At 35.1% G+C, this 25,418-nt stretch overlaps 1 protein-coding gene across 1 annotated transcript in view; it reads right to left on the reverse strand.

Moving 5' to 3' along the window:
* LOC140159110 (cGMP-dependent protein kinase 1-like) overlaps nt 1–24,369 on the reverse strand; it is a 195,901-nt gene extending 171,532 nt beyond the window's left edge. Inside the window, exon 1 of the mRNA XM_072182462.1 lies at nt 23,645–24,369. Coding sequence (XP_072038563.1) covers nt 23,645–23,985 — 341 coding nt within the window. The 5' untranslated portion in view covers nt 23,986–24,369. The remainder of the gene's footprint in view (nt 1–23,644) is intronic.
* Between the last annotated feature and the right edge of the window lie 1,049 nt (nt 24,370–25,418).

Raw genomic sequence — 25,418 nt, forward strand, 5'->3', positions numbered from 1 at the left:
TAACGATTTTAACTTGTTTACTTATGCAAATTTATATTAAACAAATTACTCATTTTAACAAATTTGGGGTAAAACCGTAAATCTTCAACTAATGAATAATGTAAAAGAAATTAGTTTTTATGATTAAAATAAATAATACAACAAATATGCTTATTATTGACTGACAAGCATAAAGAGTATTTTTGTAAAAACATGCACAAACATTTAATATCTCATTCCTGTTATCAAATACACATCACATTCCAGTAAAATCACTGTCTTTGGTGAATATATATATGAATATATATATAAAAGCAACAAGTACATCATCCATTGCAGGGCGACTTCCCAGGGGCGACCTCCTCAAATGTTACACCCAGGGTTTGGTTTGCGTAGGGGTGTACCACTGAGAATTTGAAAGATATCAATATACCAATTTTTCAAGAAATTCAGACCTTTCAATATTCTGTCGGTCCAGCTTCTAGTCTTGGGCCCAAGCTTCACGTGGCTCACGGTTTGTAATGAACGACAGAAACCGGCTGTGAAGGAGACTAGTCACTCCAGACTGGAGTGGTGATCATCAATTTCAGAAAAAACAACACTCGACCATGGACTTTAATTGTCGGTTTGTCATTATATAAAACGATAAATCAAGTAAGTAACTTCCACTCTGAAAACTTAGAAACTTGTTTGATTCCACTGACTATTTGTGATCGAAATATACACAACACCAATGACAGAAATCATCAAGAAAAAATCGAACCAAGGACTTGTTTTCACTCAAATTTGAGTCGCATCATCAACCGGAAGTGACGTGGCACGGACCGACAGAATACCAAAATTCAAAATTTGTGGCCAAATTTAATACAAATTGTCTTAATTTTACAAATTTTCCTCCAAATTTTGGGGAAATTAAAAAAATGTTGGCTACAGTGAGGGAAAATAGAGCTATTTTCCAAAATATTTGAAAAAATGTTGAAAAAAAGAAACCATCCATATACCAAAATTGGCCTAGAAAAGGGGACATTGATATACCAAAAGGCTGAAAATGCTACCCATGTCTGCGGTATGTCCCATAATTATGGTCAGTCCCCCCCCCCTGATGTTACAATATATCTTTGTGAACTAGCATATCACTTTGTGATCCCATCAAATAATCAGTATTTTCTTACTCAAACTGATTAGGAGGTATGATCAAAACAAATCAAAGTAACAAGTAGAACATTATGTGCTGGAATTTACTGATTTGCATTGTGACAAGTTTGAAAGAAACATTCAAGTATTGAATTTGCGAAATTAAGTCGCAACAAATAAATCCAGTCAAGTCATTTACGACATAAAGTACTAGAGAAATGAAGTACTTTTAAAGTACCCTTTAAATAGCTGAGTATAGGAGGAGGTTCCAAACATTAACATATTGCACCTAAGCAGCTATGAGGAATCATCCAAAGTGGCACGAACAGGAAAAAATTCTTATATGTGATTAAAGGCCTGAACCAAATCGCAAGTCACCTTACATCAATGAAACCTAAGCTGCGGTATCATATGGCACTTAATACATCCTCTGCAAAATTTTCAATATTTTCATCTAATTCTTTCATGCAACAGATCAATTTATGCTTGAATAACCTATCTTATTGGAGAGCAACAAAAGGTCATTAGTGAGTGTGTTCTCTAACGACTCGTTACCTAATACCCTACTGTGTGTTCACCTGCGGGTACTATCAGCACGTGTTCTAGAATTACCATCCCAGTTTGTTTGGGAAGAAATCCATCAAGAAAATTCCAATCTCAACTGGGACCAATCAATGAATCAATGAATATGATTTCCATTTCATTTGACTTATGTCGTCGTCATTGTACGCTCAAACGACGTCGCGGCGTTAACAACTTGTATTAAGGCTTGTATGTCATTGTTTGTGCCTGCGTCATAAGTCATTGGATTGGTTGCATAAATATACAATACATCTTGCATAGAATCAATAGGGGATTGCCTGCATCGAAACCGCAATCTTTCAAAAAACCTTTACGTTACAAATATTGAATTATAAGCTTTAAAAAAACCCACAAAATTTACAGAAATGTGTCAATTTTGATTGGCACATTTGGATTCTGTACAAAAAGTGCACTAATGTGTACAAACATGCTTGGAAGTTGATCATCATTTTAAATTTACAACCAATTAAAAAACAAATCTAGTCTTGGTCCGTAAAACATGGCCGCCTGCTAAGCGATAACAGCTTAACGACAACGAATCAAATTACTGAGTTTGCTAAATATGAGCGGATGACAAGTTGGTGTTTTGATAAGATTACACACATAATCTGGACTCAAGTAACCATTTCATCTTCAGAATAGGCTATACTACACAAAAGAGGACAGTGACTTATTATGTCAACAAGATGTATTAACCAATGTACTAAACTATCTTAGTCATACAACGTTTACTCTTTAACCGCAAGATTGCGATATGCAAGCCTGTTGTTGGTTAACTATATTTTATAACTTGACAACTACTCAACTTGATGTGTGTGATTTTAGCGTATCATCACTATTTGATTTGGAAGGTTATACCTATCAATATAACATTTTTTTGCAACTGCATGCAACATTGATACTCTGACACATACTTAAAATGATAACAGTTGCCTTATGATCTCTTCTGCAACTTGAAATCTGTTTAATGATTCAACGGAGTGTGATTTTAACATATTATCACTATTTAGATTGGAAGGATCAACAACTGTGTTATCTTGCTCAAGTACATTATCTCAATGATTCACTTTGCCGTTCACTTTATTTAGTTGAAACTTGACACAACCAGCCTCGGTTGTTGTTATTTTGTTTTCAAAGTTAAACAAACACTGCAATGATCATGTATCTCTTCAGCATCATGCTTTAATGTTTTGCATGTTGGCTTCAACATGAAAAGTCAAACTTTTGAGATATGTGACCCCTCGGCACAACTGAGCCCGGATGTTGCCAGTGCCACTATTGAGATATGCTCCATCAAACTTAATAATAAACAATAGGAAACAAAGGATTTATTGACTGTTTTATTGATTTTTCATTACTTAAATGTCAAGTACTATGGACATGATATACATCATTTTAAAGCTAATTTCAAGCAGAATATTTTGGTTGAATATCTCAAAAATGATGATTGGCGACTTCAGGGCTCAGTTGTGCCGAGAGGTCACATATATTCTAACTCAAGAACCACTGAACCAATACAGGACTTATTGGTACTTATTTTAATGCATTTTCATGCTGATTCTAAATATGGACATGAAAATGTACAATTCTGAAATTTTTGAATTTTTATAGAAAATGTTGAACTTGTCGTCTGCAGTCGACCCCTGTGTGGAGAGGCTGTGTTTTTACATGGAAGTGCACTAAGTACTTCACTATTGTGTGACATATATGTTCATGAGAAATGCCATAATGACTGCTTTTAAAGTTTGTTCGGCTTATATTAGGCAGAAATTATTAGGCTTTTGTTACTGCGCACATCATTAAAGTCCCAACTCACGCTTGCATAAATTCACATTTATAAGTGTGCGCAGTCACGCATTACACAATGCACAACTAGCATAACCACTGTGCCCAACTGCGTGCATGCCATTCTATATTAATACACTGTGTTATGAGTCTTATTTTTTCCACCTTATATAAACTTATATATAAGCATTTTGAAAGGTGTTTTGTCATCTGTAACATTAGATTGATAACAACACTTACCTGCACAGATTGTATCAGCGAAGTACAGCAATGAGTAGATATGGAAAAGAAACAAAAGAAGAAAGAACAAAAGAATTAAAAACAAAAGTTGCATTAATACTGGTATGATTAATGATCAGATGTGAAGTCATTGCATTTTCTTTTAAAAAAACTTGTCACTGGAGACTGGAGCATACATACATTGTACACGTACCACAGTAGGAAAAAAATGCAAAACAATTACATTTTTAAAGAAAATTTGTGACTTCTCGTCTTCAGTCCACACCCGCATGGAGAGGATTAACATGTGAATACAAGATCCAGTAGATATTACTTTTACAAATAATTTCTATGTACGATCATGATATATTTTTAACAATATATATTATGTAAGTCTTGTAGTCATGACAACATGATGCACACTCTATCACAATATTGTTTTGTAGAGTATGTGATTTTGACAGTAAGAATCCTTTCCAAACTGCATATATAATCATGATATTGAAAAATGCAATACCTTTGATAACAAAAAAGTATGTCTCAAAGCTGCTGCTTGCATTCATTTTGTGGTGCGCATTTGTCTCTGTGATATTGGTCAATTGAATAATTTATTTTTTCCTCTTCTTTTACAAAAATATCTGTAAAAGATGTGAAAAGGACATGTTTCATGCATCTTGTTGGCACAATTGTGTGGTTAACATTTTAAATCTATATATCTGCTTTTCTACTTTTCTAAAGTCTTCAAAGTGCAAAAAAGCAACGTAAAAAGAACAGCGAAATTTAATCGAATACTGCTATTGCAAACAGTTTTGTAATAGGCCTATAAACAAAGCCAAATATATAATAAGCACTGACATAACATTTATAAACAGAAGACAAGCCTGGCATTATATTTTTCTACCAGTGGGCTATTTGATTTAAAAATCCACACCCCCCATCAAGGAAGATTTTGGAATTATTCAACAGTTTAAATTACTCTAGATCCATCCATTTTCATCCATAAAGTGGAAAAGGTTTTTCCGACTGCAAACAAAATTCCAACTTCATGTACAATTTTACACAAAGCTACCATTAGCAAATATTTCCAGCTGAATTCAACATAAGGTGTAACTGGAATTCAGATGATATTGAAATCTTCCACAAGGGGTGTGGAATTTAAACTGAACAGCCCAATTTAGGTTAAGCCTCCTGGATATGTTCTCATTTATTTTCCCATTTGGTCAAGCAGACCATAATAACAATAACAACCAGACATTATTAGGATTGTCATTACTGGAAAAAAATCTTAGCTAGCCATCAAAAGCACATCTTGAATGATAAAAATATCCCAGACATCTTATCTTCTCCGTGATATCTCATTAATGAGAGTAGAATCGGAACAGGGACATCATTAGTATGGGATGCAGTAGACAGTTATAACACACAAGGGTGTGCAAAAATGTTGGGTCAGATATGCATCTGTCACAGATTAGAAATATGAGAGAACAGGTTCACATGAAACCAAGATTTCCAATTTTTTTGGTCGGTCGGTTGTTGAGGGCAACCAAACATTTTTTTTTTAGCCTTAGCCAATATTTCCTGCTGGATTGAACATAAGGTGCAACTGGAATTCAGATGATATTGAAATCTTCCACAGGGGGTATAGAATTTAAATGGAACAGCTCAATTTAGGTTAAACCTCCTGGATATGTCCTCATTTATTTTCCCATTTGGTCAAGCAGACCATAATAACAATAACAACCAGACATTATTAGGATTGTCATTACTGGGAAAGAATCTTAGCTAGCCATCAAAATCACATCTTGAATGATAAAAATAGCCCAGCCATCTTATCTTCTCCGTGATATCTCATTAATGAGAGTAGAATCGGAACAGGGACATCATTAGTATGGGATGCAGTAGACAGTTATAACACACAAGGGTGTGTAAAAATGTTGGGTCAGACGCATCTGTCGCAGATTAGAAATATGAGAGAACAGGTTCACCTGAAACTGATCAAATATATCATATCTAGTTATGAAGCAAATATTTTGCCTAGTTTATGACAGCTGATGCACACTGGGATGCAAATATGGATACAATTTTGAAACCTGGCCAGATGTGACTGATTGTTGCTATCAAATGTATCAACTATTTTAAGATCCTGATTGAAGTATCTGATTTAAGTATACAAGTACAATCTGTATCTAGAATCTTTGTATCATGCACACTTTCGACTTGATTAAAATACTATTTGTTATTGTTTTTGGGCGAAAATCGCGAAGCGATTTTCGTCCCATATTGCGCTGGGTTTTGTACTACTTAATTCTCCACGGCGTTTCAGAATAAAAATGAAATATTCATGCTGTCTATGTAATCAGGAAACTACAGAGGCGATAGTGTCCATTTAAATTTGCCATTACTACTTCATGTTGATATTCAAACAGTGCTATAAAGTTGTCTTACCAAGGAATATGTTTGTATTAAAAGAAATAATTGTTTTACAACTTCCATGAACTAGCATTACTTTTATGCAAATCAGAAAATTGCAACAGATATTTTCATTTCTCTCAGACTGAGCGGTATTGCCAGATTGTACGTACAGTTGGGCTACATTAATAGCCTCATTATAGTTTTATTAATACTGGCAAAATACTTGCTTGTATGTGCTTGCTGTTCAACTATAGCGTATAAAATCTGTTAATGAGACTATAACCACACAGTCAATTAAGTTATGTCAACATGTCCCTTTTTTTTTCGCATGCAAACACTGAACAATGACATCTCATTTACATAATAATGAACTCATGTCTGTGAGCCATTTTAGTGGCCACTATCTTATTTACATATGGTTTTGACCTCTAGTCATGAGTGGTGATTCATTGTTTATTTGGCATACTCCTCTAAATATTTTACCGTAAAGTCCTATGGTGGAGGGCTATTTTGTTGTGTAGTCCTACAAAGGTGGGTTACTAAAAGGTAGCCTGTACCGTACAGTCCTATGGTGTAGGGTTTTTAATTTTTTTATTTTGTTGTCCTAATTTGATTGCTCTCTTTGGTCTCTTCATCATTTATATAACTTCCAACACAAACCTTCTTAGGGCCGCACCATTAGATTCTCAGGGTGGGGGTAGGAAGTTTTTCAAAAAAACAAACAAAAAAAATCTTCACCCACTACAAGAGCAAAAAAAAAAACCTACCCCACCAACTCTAAAAAAAAAAAAACCTTCCCCACCTAACTGTGTATAAATGCATGATATTAAAAATAAATTCATGCCTTCAAGTGGCGAAAAAAAGAATCGCCAACAAAAATTCCCCGACCTCAACTTCCTACCCCCATTATCAAATGGTGCGTCCCTTAGTTTAATTCTTTCAATCAAAATTTCACTCCTCTGCTAATGATGACAAGTGAAAATCAAGTAATATTGCATTAGGCTAAATAAAAAAATAAACATGTTTCACGTCCCCTTCCGCTTCCTTTTTGGAGGTTTCTTCAATTATATTTTTATATTTTGAAATTCAGTTAGAACTTTTTAAAAATTATGTCTAGGAAGTTGAGATGCTTTCTATAGCCTTCCCAATATACAAGAAACAATTTGGAAGGTTTTGAGATCAGTTAGAACTTTTTAAAAATTATGTCTAGGAATTAAGTTGAGATGCTTTCTATAGCCTTCCCAATATACAAGAAACAATTTGGAAGGTTTTGAGATTATTAGAGGGGCCTACCCCTCAGAACAACAAATAAAAAGAGGCCTCCTCCTTTTGCAGGCATTATTGTGCATGCTAAAATAGCTCTAAATATGGGTATTTACATCATTTCATTTCATTTCATTTCACTTTATTTAGGTACATACCAAGGATAAAAACACAAAAAGTACACATCGATTCTGCGATACAAAATACAAAGGCCCCTCCTCCTTTTTTTTCAAAAACCTGGACGTGAAACATGTTTTTTATTTTACTTGGACTTATCAATATGGAACTACACCTTTATCTTGACAATTCATTGGCTCGCCCTATTCCTTTTAAAGGAATTTTTATTGTAATCACAGGGCAAAATGATGACAGAGACATATCAATTACATTAGCTTGGTAATTCTAATGAATAAGCATATTAATCAATCATTACAGTCATCATAGATAAAGAATATGCTGATTCAATGAAATGACAAATCTTAAAAAATTGATATGGCTTTGTCATTACTTTGCCCTTGTATTGGAAAATACATAGGCCTACAATATTCATGGAGAAGGAGTAGAGCACAGAAAATCACAGAAAACAGGATTTTATGCTACTAACAAAATAAAATACAACTGAAAATAAGAAAAAAAAGTTTTAAAAAAGGAAAATCTTTATCATGATGGAGACAAGTTGTTGATTCATATGACTGTTGTAGTGTATAAATGTAAATGTTTTTCACATGTTTTATGACCTTGAATGAAAATTTTCATCACAGAAGAACTCGGAATTTGCCACTTTACTCTAACATTGATCATCAATACGACAGGCTATACTTCACTCATGTTTGAATATTTGGCAAATATTGCTATCACCTTGAATATTAATAGCTGGATATGCCTGGTACTTACATATGATTATTATATCACAATCTGTTGTTTCAGATAACAAAAGTCTTTCACTTATATCTAGAAATAATTTTGATTATTTTATTAGCTGCATGATATGTTGATTCAGATAACACCAAGAGTCCAAGCTAAACATGAGAAACCAGGTAACAACTAAATTGATATAGAGGGCATTAGCTCTTACTAAGTTGTTCCTTGTTATGCAAATGAGACAGTTTATGCTGCATAGCTTTTTCACTCAGATTTCGGGGCTTGCTCTTTGTTATGCTAAAACCCTATTTCACGCGCTCAAGGCTGTTTCTACACTGGTGAATGAGCATGAAAAGAGTATCGCACGACTATTTGGTGCGGACTAAATATCATATTAGGGTACTCAGGGAATGTAATGCACTTCCTCTGAACAATGTAAACATAATGTTTTACCAAACACTAAATAGTAATCATGGTAATTGCAAAATGGTCTTTCAAGTTTTGAATATACCAATCCCCTGATATCCATTTAGCCCAAATCACTCAGGGAATTTAATATAGAGTGATGTGGATTCTACGATAATAACGTTAATGGAAAAATGCGAGTACATTAATGTCACATCTATGTGATGATCAAGTAAACTGATTCATAACCCTATCAATACTATCTGCTGATTGGTTACAAGAAGGCTAGTATGAGTTATTGAGCAAATCAGCAACATGGTAAGAATAGTGGTACACTGAGAGGCTTAACCCTATGAGTACTACCTGCTGATTGGTTACAAGAAGACAATTATGATTTATTGAGCCAATCAGCAACATGGTAAGAATGGTGGTAGGGCTGAAGAGGACTGATATTAAATATTTAGAAAGTGTATTTTAATTGGCCACTCTGATATAATTATTGTGAAATTAACCAATCAGAAATGCTGTATGAAGGCAATAGGAGATTACATTTGATAATGTGAGTGCAAGAAAGTCATATGTGCAATATCTGCCTTTTGCTATTTAAGATATGCAGCACTGTTACACCGTATATCAGAGAAGAACGTCAGTCCCTTGACGTGAGCGCCCCTGGTAATGAGCGACATATGCAGAGCCTTGTGTTCCTTTCAAGAGCGCCAATCTGCGCCGACCAACATAATCAACCAATCAGATTATTGGTTTGTTGTTATCATTGTCAGATGATTGATTCTGCCAATCAGAACCCCACTCCCATGTTTATGCTGTGCACGTTCTCAAAATGTAAGCAATTGACGTTCTTCTCTGACAGAAACTGTAAAGTGTTAACTCTGGAGGTAGTAGGACTTAAGATGCTTCCAGGACCAACTTTGATCATGTGATCAACTATCTCACTCAATGCCGTAATTAGATTAACATTCTTGTCAAGTTTTTGGATTCCTCTACAAACGTAATTTCAAAATTTAAGATGAAGCAGCAGTTACACATTCTTGCATTCACATGAAAAATTCTACACCAGAGGCATTTCTCCTTCCTCTTAAAGGGACATTCAGTGATTTGCTAACCCAGAACACCAGAAAATATTATTCATCAAAATGTTGGCATTTTTGGAACAATGATTACCTAGACATGATGCTTTATAAACCATGCAAATGCGACAAATTCTACAAAGGCATTTCTCCTTCCTCTTAAAGGGACATTCAGTGATTTGTTAACCCAGAACACCAGAAAATATTATTCATCAAAATGTTGGCATTTTTGGAACAATGATTACCTAGACATGATGCTTTATAAACCATGCAAATGCGACAAATTCTACAAAGGCATTTCTTCTTCCTCTTAAAGGGACATTCAGTGATTTGTTAACCCAGAACACCAGAAAATATTATTCATCAAAATGTTGGCATTTTTGGATTCCTCTACAAATGTAATTTCAAAATTTAAGATGAAGCAGCAGTTACACATTCTTGCATTCACATGACAAATTCTACACCAGAGGCATTTCTCCTTCCTCTTAAAGGGACATTCAGTGATTTGTTACCCCAGAACACCAGAAAATATTATTCATCAAAATGTTGGCATTTTTGGAACAATGATTACCAGGACATGATGCTTTATAAACCATGCAAATGCGACAAATTCTACAGCATTTCTCCTTCCTCTTAAAGGGACATTCAGTGATTTGTTAAACCAAAGCACCTTCAAATCCATCAAAATGTTGGCATTTTTGGAACAATCTGCGTGTTTCTACTGAGGGCCAAATTCCGTGCCATGCCGTGCCATGCCGGGTCATACCGGTAACAAGCCCAGTAAAGCGATCTGGGTAATCGGTTGCCGTGTCATGTGCTCGCCTTTCGTGATCCACCTCTTGCCGGGTCAAAGCGTGTAATCCGTGCAGTAGAAACGAGCCGTGTCATCGGTTGCCGGGTCGAGGTCATGCGTGTTGCAAAATTAACGCGATTTATAAGCTTTTATATTCTACTTGTACAGTAGGGGCCTAGGCCTATATTCTTTCTGATATTATGTACACTGGCCACATGTGTGACTCGCATTAACTTGATGAAGTAAAATGGATATGACTTTACTTAGTCTAGGCCTACTTCTTTATAGTTAATGAGTTGGTTATATTTTGGCTGTAAATTAATGATCATAATAGCCAATTACTAGATCCACTGGTAAATTAATGCAATTTTGATTTTACGGAAACACTAAATTGTGATTGTAGGTCATATGCCATGAGATGCAATGCGTGGACATTTAAATTTAGGATACAACCGTGAACCGTCAAATCTGTTTTCCGTACTTCCGGTTTACAGGAAAAAAATGCCGTGCATCGTGCGAGACACGGCTTTCTGGTCTCAGTAGAAACAAGCTGGGTAACGGTGGCGGATTATGATCGGTATTTTGTGCCCGGAAAATAGCGGGTCAAAAAGCCGTACGCTCAGTATAAACACGCTCAATGATTACCAAGACATGATGCTTATAAACCATGCAAATGAAAGTCGTGAAAGCAATCTAATGAAGTCACAGTCTGACATTTAACATGAAGGTTGGATGAAAGTACATTCTTCCTTAAAGGAAATTACAGAGATTTTTTTGCGCAAACTATTTCATCTAACAGTGACACCAGAGGATTACTTATAAGTGGCCAACTTATCATAAATGTCATGCCTATTTCATAAAAAATTGCAAATAATTCCTTACACTAGCTCACTTAAGCTGTTCACAGAAGTTATAATTATACTTAAAGGGGCATTTCGTGATACACATCCTCATCCCCTCACTTTTCTCAAAAAAAGTTGAGATTTTTATACCACTGGAAACCTCTTTCTACATAATGTTTATGTACAAAAAATATCTTGCAGATAAATTCATTTAGAAAAATATTGTCACATTTGATTACAAAATTACAACACAGTGGCATATGGAGCAGTGTAATACACATACTCATGCACAACTCACTAACACAAAAACGGAATCAACTGAAATTTTGGGAATAAACTTTTTTATTGAATACATATACTGAAAAATGTCATAAAAAGAGGACGATAGAATCAAAAAATAATCAAGTAGAAAAATTACAACTTGATGTAAAATGTCTTATTTTGTCTTAAAAACACAGCTTCTGGCTATCTATGATACTAATTAACGCGGCTGTGTACTCTAGACATTGTTTCTTTAGCGAAATTGAGCTTTTTTGAAATGTATTTACTTTGTTATGTTTTTTATAAATACAAGGAAAGAAAATCCAGATTTGTTAACTCCAACTGCTCTATTTTATGGATTTGATTTCACTATTTCACTCGTTTCCTCAATTTAAAAGGAAAGAAAATCTTTGTTGTACCATCGGGGTATCTGGCGCATCAACGCATCACGTTTTGTAGACGCCAATTTGTTAACGCTTACAGATATCGCTTACGCATACATAGCGCTTATCTGCATGCTTGTGGCGCATCTTATGGAAGCACCACGGAAGCACTGATTTCATAAAAACCTAGCGGTCAAATGGCTCCGTTTTAGCTGATAAAATGTGAATTTTTCAAGTTCTTTCCCCGATTTAAACATCAAGATATGAATAGATTTACGCCCAAACTTCTCAAGGGGCTGTGGATTCGATGTTCCCGTAATGTAAGGTAGAAAACGAGAACTGCCGCATTCTCCTGTGAGCTTCGATCAAAGTGCAAAATGTGACCACTTTAAACTTCAACGGCCTTTATTTCAATGTTCATATTCTCGGTAAAATGACGATTTAGGTACACGATAACTCAATAAATACAGCATCTATAGGTAAGCAATTATGTTCATCATAAAAAGCATGATCGACTTAAGAAACAGTTTTCTCATTTTTTTATATTTTGGTCTATTTCTGATTTTAGGCATCATTTTGTGCAAATAGGCGTTTGTGAATTTTAAAAAGTTCATTTTGATGCCTTATATGGTCAATATTTCAAAAAATAAGGCCAATATCAAAAAACTTAAAAAACCGTTTTTGGAACGGTGTCTCAAGATTAAGAAAAAAAACAAAACAAAAATATTTGGAAAGAGTGTGTTTTTGCTATGATGTACCGAACAAAAATTGCCAAAAACTCACTTTTTTGTGATTTTCTTCATAATTGTTGTTTTTACACCAAATCTGTATTTATATTAAGATTCATTGATGTATTGCCTTTATAAAAATGTATACTTTTATATGTCTTGCGTGAATAATTACAAACTTATGGCACTTTTACTACATGCATGTCTGAGAGTACACAGCTGCCTTAAGGGGCAAAATCAATTTTCATGATTTTTACAATCCTCCTAATGAGAACATTGCTGAATGGGCTTACAAGTGAACCTGAATTTGTAAAAAGTTTTATATGAAACACTTTCCCAAAACATTTGAACATGCAGAAAATCACTGACTGTCCCCTTAATTTTCTCAAGGTAAAGAAACTAAATATACGCTACAACTTTCTGATGATATATGCTTCCGGCCATGAAACGTTCAGGTAAATATACAAGTTTGATTAATATCACGAATAACGCTTCCAAGAGATATCAGATTCAGCAAACAGTAAATCATTACCACAGTCACCTTAATACGGCATTCAAAAACATTGAAATTATTACTGTCCTTGCATGGTATAAGAAATATATCCGAGTCAGTTTGAAAATAGCAATAAAATTATAGTAATTACCCATTTCAATTTCGGATTTCAATTATTCATCACTTGCATCATTTCCTAGCAGTAAATCCTAACCACTTGAAGTTAAAAATATTAAACGTTGCTCCGACACTCAATTTCTACTTCACGTCATGCATGCAATATCCTGATGAGCTTAGAAAATGGGGCTGTTCAGGTGAAATCCATACACCCCTATGGAAGACATGACTTTTAATCTTCCACACAGGGAGTGTGAATTTCAAATGGAATTACCTGAATGGGTGATTCTATTTAAATTCTCCACACCCAGTGTGGGAGATTAAGGTCATGTCTTATACAGGGGGTGTATGGATTTTAATTGGAAGAGCCCATTGTGGCAGAGGCATGGGGGATTTCCCCCTTTTTTCATTTATTCTCATCAGCATGGCTGTCAACTAAAACACAGGTACTGTCTTTTTACTTTTGGAGACAGGTGTTAAAGCTGTGTGCTACCCATACGGCCATAGGCTTCAATATAAAACGACTGCAAGTTTTGAGATATTTTCTCAAAATATCAAGAGCTACTCCAATAGACTCTGAACCAATACTAGGCTTGTTTGTACTCATTTCAATGCATTTTTATGCCGATTCTAAATATGGTCATGAAAATGTCCAATTCTGAAATTTTTGAATTAAAAAACAAGAAAAAAATGGAAACTTTGTCTGCAGTCAACACCTGTGTGGAGAGAGTGCTGAATTTATACTACATTGGTAAGCAATAGCGATTGGTTTTTACCCAATGAGATAGAGCTTTGGGAAAAGTATGCTACCTTAGTGGTAAAATACCAATCGCTCAGCGATATGGAATATAAATTCAGTTTTACTGAATCAGTCTGCCAACAAAGTAAAAAAGCAGTATCCACAACAAAATACCATAGCATATACTGCCTTATTATTTCTGATTGGTTGACAACTTGAAATGGTCATTTCAATTGCCAATTATGACTAGGCTTTAAACTATTTATGGTCAAACTTTGATTTTTTACTTTGATTGGTTCAAAATTGGACACAATATTCATTTGGGCCAATCGGCAGGTAGTTCTCATGAAGTTTTTTGCTTTTTTTACTTTGGAGGTCAGATGATGTGATATTCATCATAATGTGTTATTGTGCTTCGAGAAATGATGATCTAATATTTTCCACTTTCACATTTTCTCCTGCCAATGTCAACTAATATTAAAGTGCATTTTAACATAGTCACCATAATAGTGCAATACCAGTGACAATTGGGGCCTCTAGCCACAACATGCTCGCAATTTAATCAACTTGAATGGAAGATGATGGAAATTTTAGTATATTTTTAGTATGAAACACTTGAGTATAAGTGCTCTGCTTAATTAGTAAATGGCGCTCTGTCATAGCAAGGGGCTAATTGCCTCAAGTGAATCTCAAATATAGTTTATTATGTAAGGTTACCCCCTTATTGTCTTAAATTTGAATGAAGCATAAATTTTTTTATTTTTTAATAAAGTAATGAAGAAAATTGGAACTTTTATCAATTTCAGAAGCCTGAAAGAAATAATTATCTATTGTATAAATATGTCAAAGAATTTCATCCACAGATTTCTTCAATATTTTGTTAAACATACATATTCAGCAAGAAAGGTAACTAAACGTTACATAATTTTACCTTCTTGTTTAGATCTGTAATCATGATGAACCAGCACATTGAACCTAATATTGTTTTTCTTATTAGGAATAAATGAGTCTTTTCAATAACATTCAAAAAAATTATTTATTGTGCACTATTTAGAATCAGTAGTCTCAATTTCACCATTATAAACCTCTTTCAAAAACAAGAAAGTTCTATAAAATATATATGGAATAAACAGTTTCTTTTAATCTGTTACAGTATGTTACAAAATGCAACATGGAAGTGGAAAACCTGTATAGGTTATCTGATTTCTTGTTCCATAATAATTTACTAGTCCAATAAGGCGAAAAAGTATTTTATATCTCGGGGCATTTTAAATAAGGCATTATTAGACGGTACTATTTTGTATCATTTCATCATTATTTTCCCCAGTAAGTAATATAGTTTCTGAGTAAAAAGATGTTAACAAAATGAGAAATTCCTTTGTGAACTCAAATAGGATATCTAGCATATTCCTTTCAAAATAAAATAATTTTGTCAAGAAAAGTAACTCCAAATTACAGAAGAGTAGATATGTGTTTAATTCTGGTTTTGTTATGAATAAGCCCATTAACCCCAGGCAAAATTATTCCACCACTTATCTTCATGCCCTCGCTATGAACATTTACTAAGGGAGTGGTGGGTGGGAAAATTTTTGTAAACACAACCTGTCTCGTTAAAATCTGACAAAGTAATGACTACATGAGACTTAATTGGAATGTAAAATAATGCCGGCGCAACTTCTGATTGGCTGACCGCAAGTAGCAATGGCACACAAATACACACAAAATACGAACATACCATTAATTCCACAGTGGTTAAAATTTGGTTTTCCAATCAGGGATTGAAAACATAATTAAACAAATTACTGAATTACTACTAGCATAAATGATCACTTCAAGAACTCTTCACACCAAAAATTGTAAAACGATAGTGTAACTTTTATCAATCCATTTTGATAAGTTTCTAAAAAACACTAAAGAAACACTCCGGTAAAGATAATAAGCAAAGAAATAATATTTCATGACAATCAAAGAAACAATATTTTATGATAAACAATATCTCTAAACACAAATTTCCTTTCGAATGGTAACAACAAATGTGTCGTATTGTTACACATATGCAAAGGTTACAATAATAAGAATTAGCATTCAGGTAGAAAACAGTATATTGATATATATCTGGATTACTTGCCAGTTCCAATTTTATTGGGAAAAATATCATCACCTTCGATGAATATTTCATGAATATCTTTTGGTGTTGATTCAAATACAGAGCATCAGATACGAATACAAAGCACCAAAGAACCTTAAGCAAATGTTTATTAATCAAAAAATCTGCTAGGTGGATAGCAATCTTTTAAATTTATTTCTTTTCCAAGGCCAGCATCCCATATGCTCTGGATTTCTGTGATCATACAAACAGAATCCGACCGTCAAATTAACACAATTTCCACTGAACATTTCAAAGGGGGTATTGAAACTTATTTGTCCCAACACAATCCTTCTGTCTGATAATCATTTTCCAGCACTTAAAGTGCATCATTCTAAATGCAAATATTCTTTTAATTTGGAATGATACCTCTGAGGACCATATACTTCTTTAGATGTAGTAGATTTAGGTATTAATACACACAGACACACTTCAACATACCTATTTTTATCTAAAATTGAATTAGATTGACCTTTGCTTGAATTTAATTCAACAGGACTTCTTTAAAATATTTTGATCAAAATGGATTGAACAGAATCCCCTGTTCATCCATTGAATTCCACACTTGGGTATTCTTTGGCACATCCAAACACTTCTGCACTAAGTCTTGTTTGTACCACAGTGGACTTCCCTTTTTCATCTCTTCAAAACCTTCAGGCAAATCTAGACTGAATTCTTGTTTAATGTAACACAGGTACTTGTCTATTGAGGGTCTAGCCCTCCAGCTTTCTACTATCTTTACAATAGCTACCATTGCTGCAATGACAATCAAATTGAAGGCAGTTCTCTTCATACACCCAGGCAATTTTACCTCTTGCGATCATTGGGGAAATCAATGCCTGTCAATTTTCAAGTGTTGGTAAAGTTCATCAGCGACAGCGACTCACACTAAAGTCTACTTGATTTCTTATGTGTTTTATATTTCCAAGCCATGCCTGGACAGCTTTTTGATTGAATTGTTTGTGTGTCAAGGGTAATTGTTTTCTGATTTTCATTATTGCTTTGTTGATTAAAGTTGACAATGAATTCACCAAGGTCAGACAGGTATCACAATACCTATGTTAGCATGAGGTCTTCTTGCATTCAATTTAACACTGATACCGATAATATAATTACAGCTAAAATGTGTAGAATTTGCTCTATGTATGTGCCTAAAGGTATAACCAAAGCTCAGATGAAAACAAAGTGAGTTTGTCTAACACACCTACTAAATGTGTCTAATGTCCCATGATATTAGACTACTAAATCAGTAATATTCCAAACACATATATTCCTTCAATTTGGATACCTCTGATGATACAACATTCATGTATAGGTATTAATACAAATGGACACATTTCATTTTCAACATATATAAGACCTGATCCCAAATTGAATTAGACAGACCTTTGTTTAAATTTAATTAATTCAGCAAGACATGTTTCAGCTATTTTGATCACATGAATTGGACAGAATCTCTTGTATAGCTTGTTCATTCATTGAATTCAACACATGGGTATTCTTATTATTTGGGCAGCTCCAAACACATCTGCACTTGTTTGTAGCAAAGTGGACTTCCTGATTTCATCTCTTGTAAAATTCAAAACCTCTAGGCAAATCTAGACTGAATTCTTGTTTAATGTAACACAGGTACTTGTCTATTGAGGGTCTAAACGTCCAGCCTTCTACTATCTAATACAATAGCTACCATTGCTGCAATGACATTCAAATTGAAGGCAGATCTCTTCATACACCCAGGCAATTTTACCTCTTGTGATCATTGGGGAAATCAATGCTTGTCAATTTTCAAGTGTTGGTAAAGTTCATCAGCGACAGGGTCAGGGAGCCACACTATAAAGTCTACTTGATTTCTTATGTGTGTTATATTTGCAAGCCATGCCTAGACATCTTTTTGATTGAATTGTTTGTGTGTCAAGGGTAATTGTTTTCTGATTTTCATTATTGCTTTGTTGATTAAAGTTGACAATAAATTCACCAAGGTCAGACAGGTATCACTATACCTATGTTAGCTGCAGTCTTCTTGCTTTCAATTTAACACTGATACAGATAATATAAATAGAGTTGAACTGTATTATGTACCTAAAGGTATAACCAAAGCTCAGATGCAAACAAAGTGAGTTAAGGTAAGCTGACAATATTATTTATAAGGTTTCCTGCAGTAGAACGGACGCGCCGCATCTATTGTTTTTTATACCGCAGGCACGACACAATTAGTTGTTATCAGCTAATCTGTTTTATCACCGAAAAGTGTGAGACTGATCAATAAACACCACCGCATCAACTCAATACGAAGCCTACTGCGGTAAGCTTCCAGCACCGATCTATTTACATAGGCCTACCTAAAGTCACTGATTTGAAACTCTTATCTTAAAGCATGTTTATATTGTTAATTAACATATAACTGGTAGGGGAAATGGCCTGGCGTGGTTGAAGCTTTTGGATTATAGCTTTTTCAAAGCCGATTGGGAGCCATTCTGGAAATAGGACTCATTTTAAAATCGCTGGTAAATTGGTAAAAATGGTTTAACCATAGACCCTGGGTATAACCTAGAAAGGTTTTCGATTTCAACACACCAATAAATGAGCCTAATAGTAACATAATTATAACATTCCTCATGGTAATGTTACATGGGTTATAGAACTGTTTTTATACCGCGAAAACTTCAGATAACTGTCCTGAAAACATCAGTCGCTCGTCGCATGCAATACACGGCATGACGGCAATCCACTTTTCCGCATTAAAATATCTGCACTATCGCCTCGTGTTTTCATACACCCCACTGCACGTCGTGAATTGGCAATCTTTCCCAGTTTCGCGTTATTTCTAGAAAGGAGGGTGCAAGCATTCCCTGCATATTTTTTTTTTTTTTTTTATCAGAATCAGAAGTTATGCTGAAAGGCATAGTCCATTATAATAAATCTTCCCAAGAGAGAAAAAATCTGATTTTTATATAATTTTTATATGAGCTTAAACTCCTAAAAATGTACTTATTAAAATTTTTAATAGTATATTTTGAAAAACGCTTCGCACATTGGGCGATCTAAAACATGCTTCAAAGTCTTACTTTTTTAATCGAGTCGTATCAATTTCATGTATATGATCAACCAAGCTTCATTAATAAAAATAAGTATAGTCCTGACGTTTGTGACAATGTACAGTATTTCAAATTCAAATTTTCCATTTCGTGAGGTTGTCATGATCTGTTTGCCGATACACCTCCTGATTGAATCGCTGCCCCAATTAACGTTGTTTGAGCATTCAATAGAATAATGAGATAATCTGTTAATTCTGTTTACCACTAAAGTGTGTGAATTGTTCTCGATTGACCGGGAACGGGACCGTGTTTACAACTCTATCCTAATTGCGAGATTAAATCAATTGCATGGGATTTGGCAGTTCACACATCGGATTTGGCAGCCGTGTTTACAACTCTATCCTAATTGCCAGATTAAATCAATTACATGGGATTTGGCAGTTCACACATCGGTTTGGCAGCCACAAGTCAATAATATTATAATAATCTGCAGTGCATTTGCCACTTCGATTTTCCTTTAGTGCCGGCCAGTTAGGGCCTACTAAAATAGGGCCTACTAGTGCCGCCCGTAAAGCAAAAATCACTAGCTACCGATACCATCAACAATAGCTGGTTAATACTGTAACAGTAAACAGTTATATTCATCCATTATCACACATTCACACACACTCCCTAGATGTTTATAGTTATATTGACCCATGATTTAAACCAGCGTAAACAATGAACATTGTTTATTCAATGTGCACTAGTGCAGAAGTCCGTCGATACTGCGGTGTACCGCGACTGGTGCCACTACTATTAGTGACCATCGATTTTATCGGAAATCTCAAGAGGTGCTAATTGCTACTTACAGAAGTGTGAAAAAATGGGATGAGGTACGCCCCATTTGCGGGATCCCGCTAAAAACTGCAGTGCGACTGGGTAGGCTTTATAAATAATATTGTCAGCTTACCTAAGTTGTCTAACACATCTACTAAATGTGTCTAATGTCTCTAGATATTAGACTACTAAATCAGTAATATTCCAAACACATTTATTCCCTTCAATTTGGATCCCTCTGATGACACACACTTATGTATTAATACAAATGGACACATTTAATTTTCAACATAATTATATAAGACCAATTGAATCAGACAGAGCTTTGCTTAAATTTAATTAAATCAACAAGACATAGTTCAGCTATTTTGATCACATTGAATTGGACAGAATCTCCTGTATAGCTTGTTCATCCATGTTCAACACATGGGTATTATTATTATTTGGGCAGCTCCAAACACATCTGTACTTGTTTGCAGCAAAGTGGACTTCCTGATTTCATCTCTTGTAAAATTCAAGATCTTCATGCAAATTTAGACTGAATTCTTGTTTTAATGTAACACAGGTACTTGTCTATTGAGGGTCTAACCCTCCAGCCTTCTACTATCTAAGTTTCAACATATGAGACCTATTCTGATCCCAACTGAATTAGATAGACCTCTGTTTAAATTTAATTAATTTAAGACACTTTTCAGCTACTTTGATCACAATGCATTGGACAGAATCTCCTGTATAGCTTGTTCTTCCATTGAATTCAACACATGGGTATTCTTATTATTTGGGCAGCTCCAAACACATCTGTACTTGTTTGCAGCAAAGTGGACTTCCTGATTTCATCTCTTGTAAAATTTAATATCTTCAGGCAAATCTAGACTGAGTTCTTGTTTTAATGCAACACAGGTACTCGTCTATTGAGGGTCTAATCCCCAGCCTTCTTCAAATACAATAGCTACCATTGCTGCAATGACATTCAAATTGAAGGCAGTTCTGCTCATACACCCAGGCAATTTTACCTCTTGCGATCATTGGGGAAATCATTGCCTGTCAATTTTCAAGTGTTGGTAAAGTTGATCAGCGACAGCGAATCACACTAAAGTCTACTTGATTTCTTATGTGTTTTATATTTGCAAGCCATGCCTGGACATCTTTTTGATTGAATTGTTTGTGTGTCAAGGGTAATTGTTTTCTGATTTTCATTATTGCTTTGTTGATTAAAGTTGACAATGAATTCACCAAGGTCAGACAGGTATCACTATACCTATGTTAGCAGGCAGTCTTCTTGCTTTCAATTTAACACTGATACAGATAATATAATTACAGTTGAACTGTATAGAACTTAGTCTATGTATGTGCCTAAAGGTAGAACCAAAGCTCAGATGAAATCAAAGTGAGTTAAGTTGTCTAACACACCTACTAAATGTGCCTAATGTCCCATGATATTAGACTACTAGATCAGTAATATTCCAAACACATATATTCTTTCAATTTGGATACCTCTGATGAAACAACACTTATGTATGTTTAGGTATTATAATACAAATAGCTACAAATGGACACATTTCATTTTCAACATATATAAGACCTATTCTGATCCCAATTGAATTAGACAGACCTTTGTTTAAATTGAATTGAATTCAACACATGGGTATTCTTATTATTTGGGCAGCTCCAAAGACATCTGCACTTGTTTGCAGCAAAGTGGACTTCTTGATTTCATCTCTTGTAAAATTCAAAACCTTCAGGCAAATTTTGACTGAATTCTTGTTTAATGTAACACAGGTAAGTCACTTGTCTATTGAGGGTCTAACCCTCCAGCTTTCTACTGTCTAATACAATAGCTACCATTGCTGCAATGACAATCAAATTGAAGGCAGTTCTCTTCATACACCCAGGCAATTTTACCTCTTGCGATCATTGGGGAAATCAATGCTTGCCAATTTTCAAGTGTTGGTAAAGTTCATCAGCGACAGTGACTCACACTATTAAAAGTCTACTTGATTTCTTATGTGTGTTATATTTGCAAGCCATGCCTAGACAGCTTTTTGATTGAATTGTTTGTGTGTCAAGGGTAATTGTTTTCTGATTTTCATTATTGCTTTGTTGATTAAAGTTGACAATGAATTCACCAAGGTCAGACAGGTATCACTATACCTATGTTAGCTGCAGTCTTCTTGCTTTCAATTTAACACTGATACAGATAATATAATTACAGTTGAACTGTATAGAACTCAGTCTATGTATGTGCCTAAAGGTATAACCAAAGCTCAGATGAAAACAAAGTGAGTTAAGGTGTCTAACACACCTACTAAATGTGTCTAATGTCTCTAGATATTAGACTACTAAATCAGTAATATTCCAAACACATATATTCCCTTCAATTTGGATACCTCACCTCTGATGACACAACATTTATGTATGTTTAGGTATTAATACAAATGGACACATTTCATTTTCAACATTCTGATCCCAAATGAATTAGACAGACCTCTGTTTAAATTTAATTAATTCAACAAAACACTTTTCACCTATTTTGATCGCAATGAATTGGACAGTCTCCTGTATAGCTTGTTCATCCATTAAATTCAACACAATTTCATGGGTATTCTTATTATTTGGGCAGCTCCAAAGACATCTGCACTTGTTTGCAGCAAGTGGACTTCCTGATTTCATCTCTTGTAAAATTCAAAATCTTCAGGCAAATCTAGACTGAATTCTTGTTTTAATGCAACACAGGTACTCGTCTATTGAGGGTCTAACCCTCCAGCTTTCTACTATCGAATACAATAGCTACCATTGCTGCAATGACATTCAAATTGAAGGCACCCAGGCAATTTTACCTCTTGTGATCATTGGGGAAATCAATGCTTGCCAATTTTCAAGTGTTAGTAAAGTTCATCATCTACAGCGAACCACACGAAGGTATACTCAATTTCTTATGTTTGTTATATTTACAAGCCATGCCTAGACAGCTTTTTGATTGAAATTGTTTGTGTGTCAAGGGTCATTATTGCTTTGTTGGTTCAAGTTGACAATGAATTTACCAAGGTCAGACAGGTATGAATGTTAGCTGCAGTCTTCTTGTTTTCAATTTAACACTGATTCAGATAATATAATTAAAGTTGAACTGCATAGAACTTCAGTCTATGTATGTGCCTTAAGGTATAACCAAAGCTATGAAAACATTTAATAAACAAAGCGAGTTACGTTGATCTAACCACACCCACTAAGTGTGCCTTTGGGACAGAAAAACGTGCTTCTGATACATAGGCTATATACCAATAACGATTTCAAATTGAAACTTTATTTATGTGCGCGCGAAATTTAATTTTATTAAATTGTATAATTATTCTGAAACTACTGCTTCAGTTAACAATGGTTTAATTAATAATTCCTTTCAAATTCGAAGACCACACTTTGAATTAAAAGTCGCGCGCTTATATGAATAAATAAATAAATGATTGTAAAGCATTATGTATTGTAAGTACACACGCCTTGTGCTATTTACTTTAGTGCTATTGATCTAAATATTTTTCAAATTTCGCTCAAATATTTTGTTAACTCACGCTTGAGGTTTTGGGTATCTCTTCAAGGCTTCGGCAGCATCTTCTATTTCCTGGGCGGATTCGGCCGAAATCCCAAGACGTTTTTGTCTTGATTTTTGTAAGGCCTGTTTGGTCGCCGGACGTATGACAGCTCTATATTTATCCAATTCATTTTTAAGTTTCTGTATTAATGCATCCTTTTCATCTAATTCCAATTCTAGATCATCGATAAGTTCATCCCTTTGTCTCAACTCTTCGATCTTTTGTTGCAACGCGAACTGAAGATCTCGTAAAGTAGCCATTCCTTGGGTATTTCTAGCACTGTAGCTATTAGTCCTTGTGTTCAGATTGTCGGGTTTCATTTGGTATCTCGTTAGGTTAGAAGAGGGAGGAGTCGCCTCTTTTCTGAATTACGGTCACACCAAAAGATAAACAAAAACGGTCAGCTGACTTGAGCCCTCTTCGCGATGGTCTGACTGTAAATCAACCCTTGTGTGTGTTTATTACTGGTCTCCAAGTTATAACAGCAACGGTGGAATGTAATCCGGCAAGTTTTCTTTATATATTCCGTCTCACTCAAATATCGCGGTTCCACTTGATACGATATTCCAAGACGCGGCTCCTCACTGACGTTGTTGCACATCGCTTCACTTCAACGTGACTTCATTCAAGGAATTCTGCGACGCGGGAAAATATTTCACGTCTGCTCGGCACAGCGTATATCCATTGAATGCTATGTTGCATATGTTGCACGAGTTTACAATTATTACTACCGTACTCGCTGTATTTGGTTTAGCAGTGTTATTGAAAAGGTTTAGTTAGTCCATCCTCCGTCATGACATCGGACATCAAAATATGGTTTAGTTTCAAACGATGTCCAAGCGTAAATCACAGATTATATTTCTTTATATCGCCAGACAGGGAAATCCTCTACAACTAGAATTACTAGAAACTCTTGTTATTAGCTCCGGTCGTATACGTCATTAGAGCTCCCTCAAACAGATGAGGCGCTAAGCAGACGACACAGCAATAACAAATACACGTGCGAATATGATACGAAATTTGGTTCAAAATACACAAAATTATCGGCGACAATTTTCCATTTGATCATGTTTTTCCTTCAGCCTTGTCTCCTTTACGGGTCGTTGCCATGACAACACATTCCCTCCTGAGTCCCGGCGCAAAATCTGATGAGATATTTTGTGTTTTTATATCACCGATTTTGATAGCCATCTCATCCGCTAAGCAAATTCGTTCAATTTTGATATCGGAGAATGACTTCGTCTTGGACTATCCGGGGGTATTATTCATCTTTATGAAACAGGGAATGTTACTACAAGGTGTATCAAAATGAGTGGTACCCATCACTTTTTTTGTGTTAAATTTGATAATGGACAGTGGCTTGTGCCCCCCCAATCAGACCCGGTGCCCCCAATCATGGTCGGTGCCCCCAATGTGATGACCCCTGCACGCTACGCCACTGATAATGGATGAGTCTGATATTTAAAGATCCAAATAATTTGTAATTAATTGTATACAGGATGAAGCAAACTTTTCAATAAACATCAAAATTGGTGATTACCAATCACTTTGATACAGCCTCACAGCCTGTACTTTTTAGTCCAGCCGAGCAACGGCTGGACTCTTGCATCCCAGCGGTTTCTGCTTCTTCTTTCTTTACCTAGCCGGGACACCGGCTAGGTCTTGAAATGCTACCGGATCTTTCTTTCTTCTGGCAACAAATTTCAAAATGCTTCTTCCCTTACATGTTACATCCTACAATGACGTCACTTGC

The sequence above is a fragment of the Amphiura filiformis genome, chromosome 8 (genome assembly GCF_039555335.1).
Source record: "Amphiura filiformis chromosome 8, Afil_fr2py, whole genome shotgun sequence".
Lineage (NCBI taxonomy): Eukaryota > Metazoa > Echinodermata > Ophiuroidea > Amphilepidida > Amphiuridae > Amphiura > Amphiura filiformis.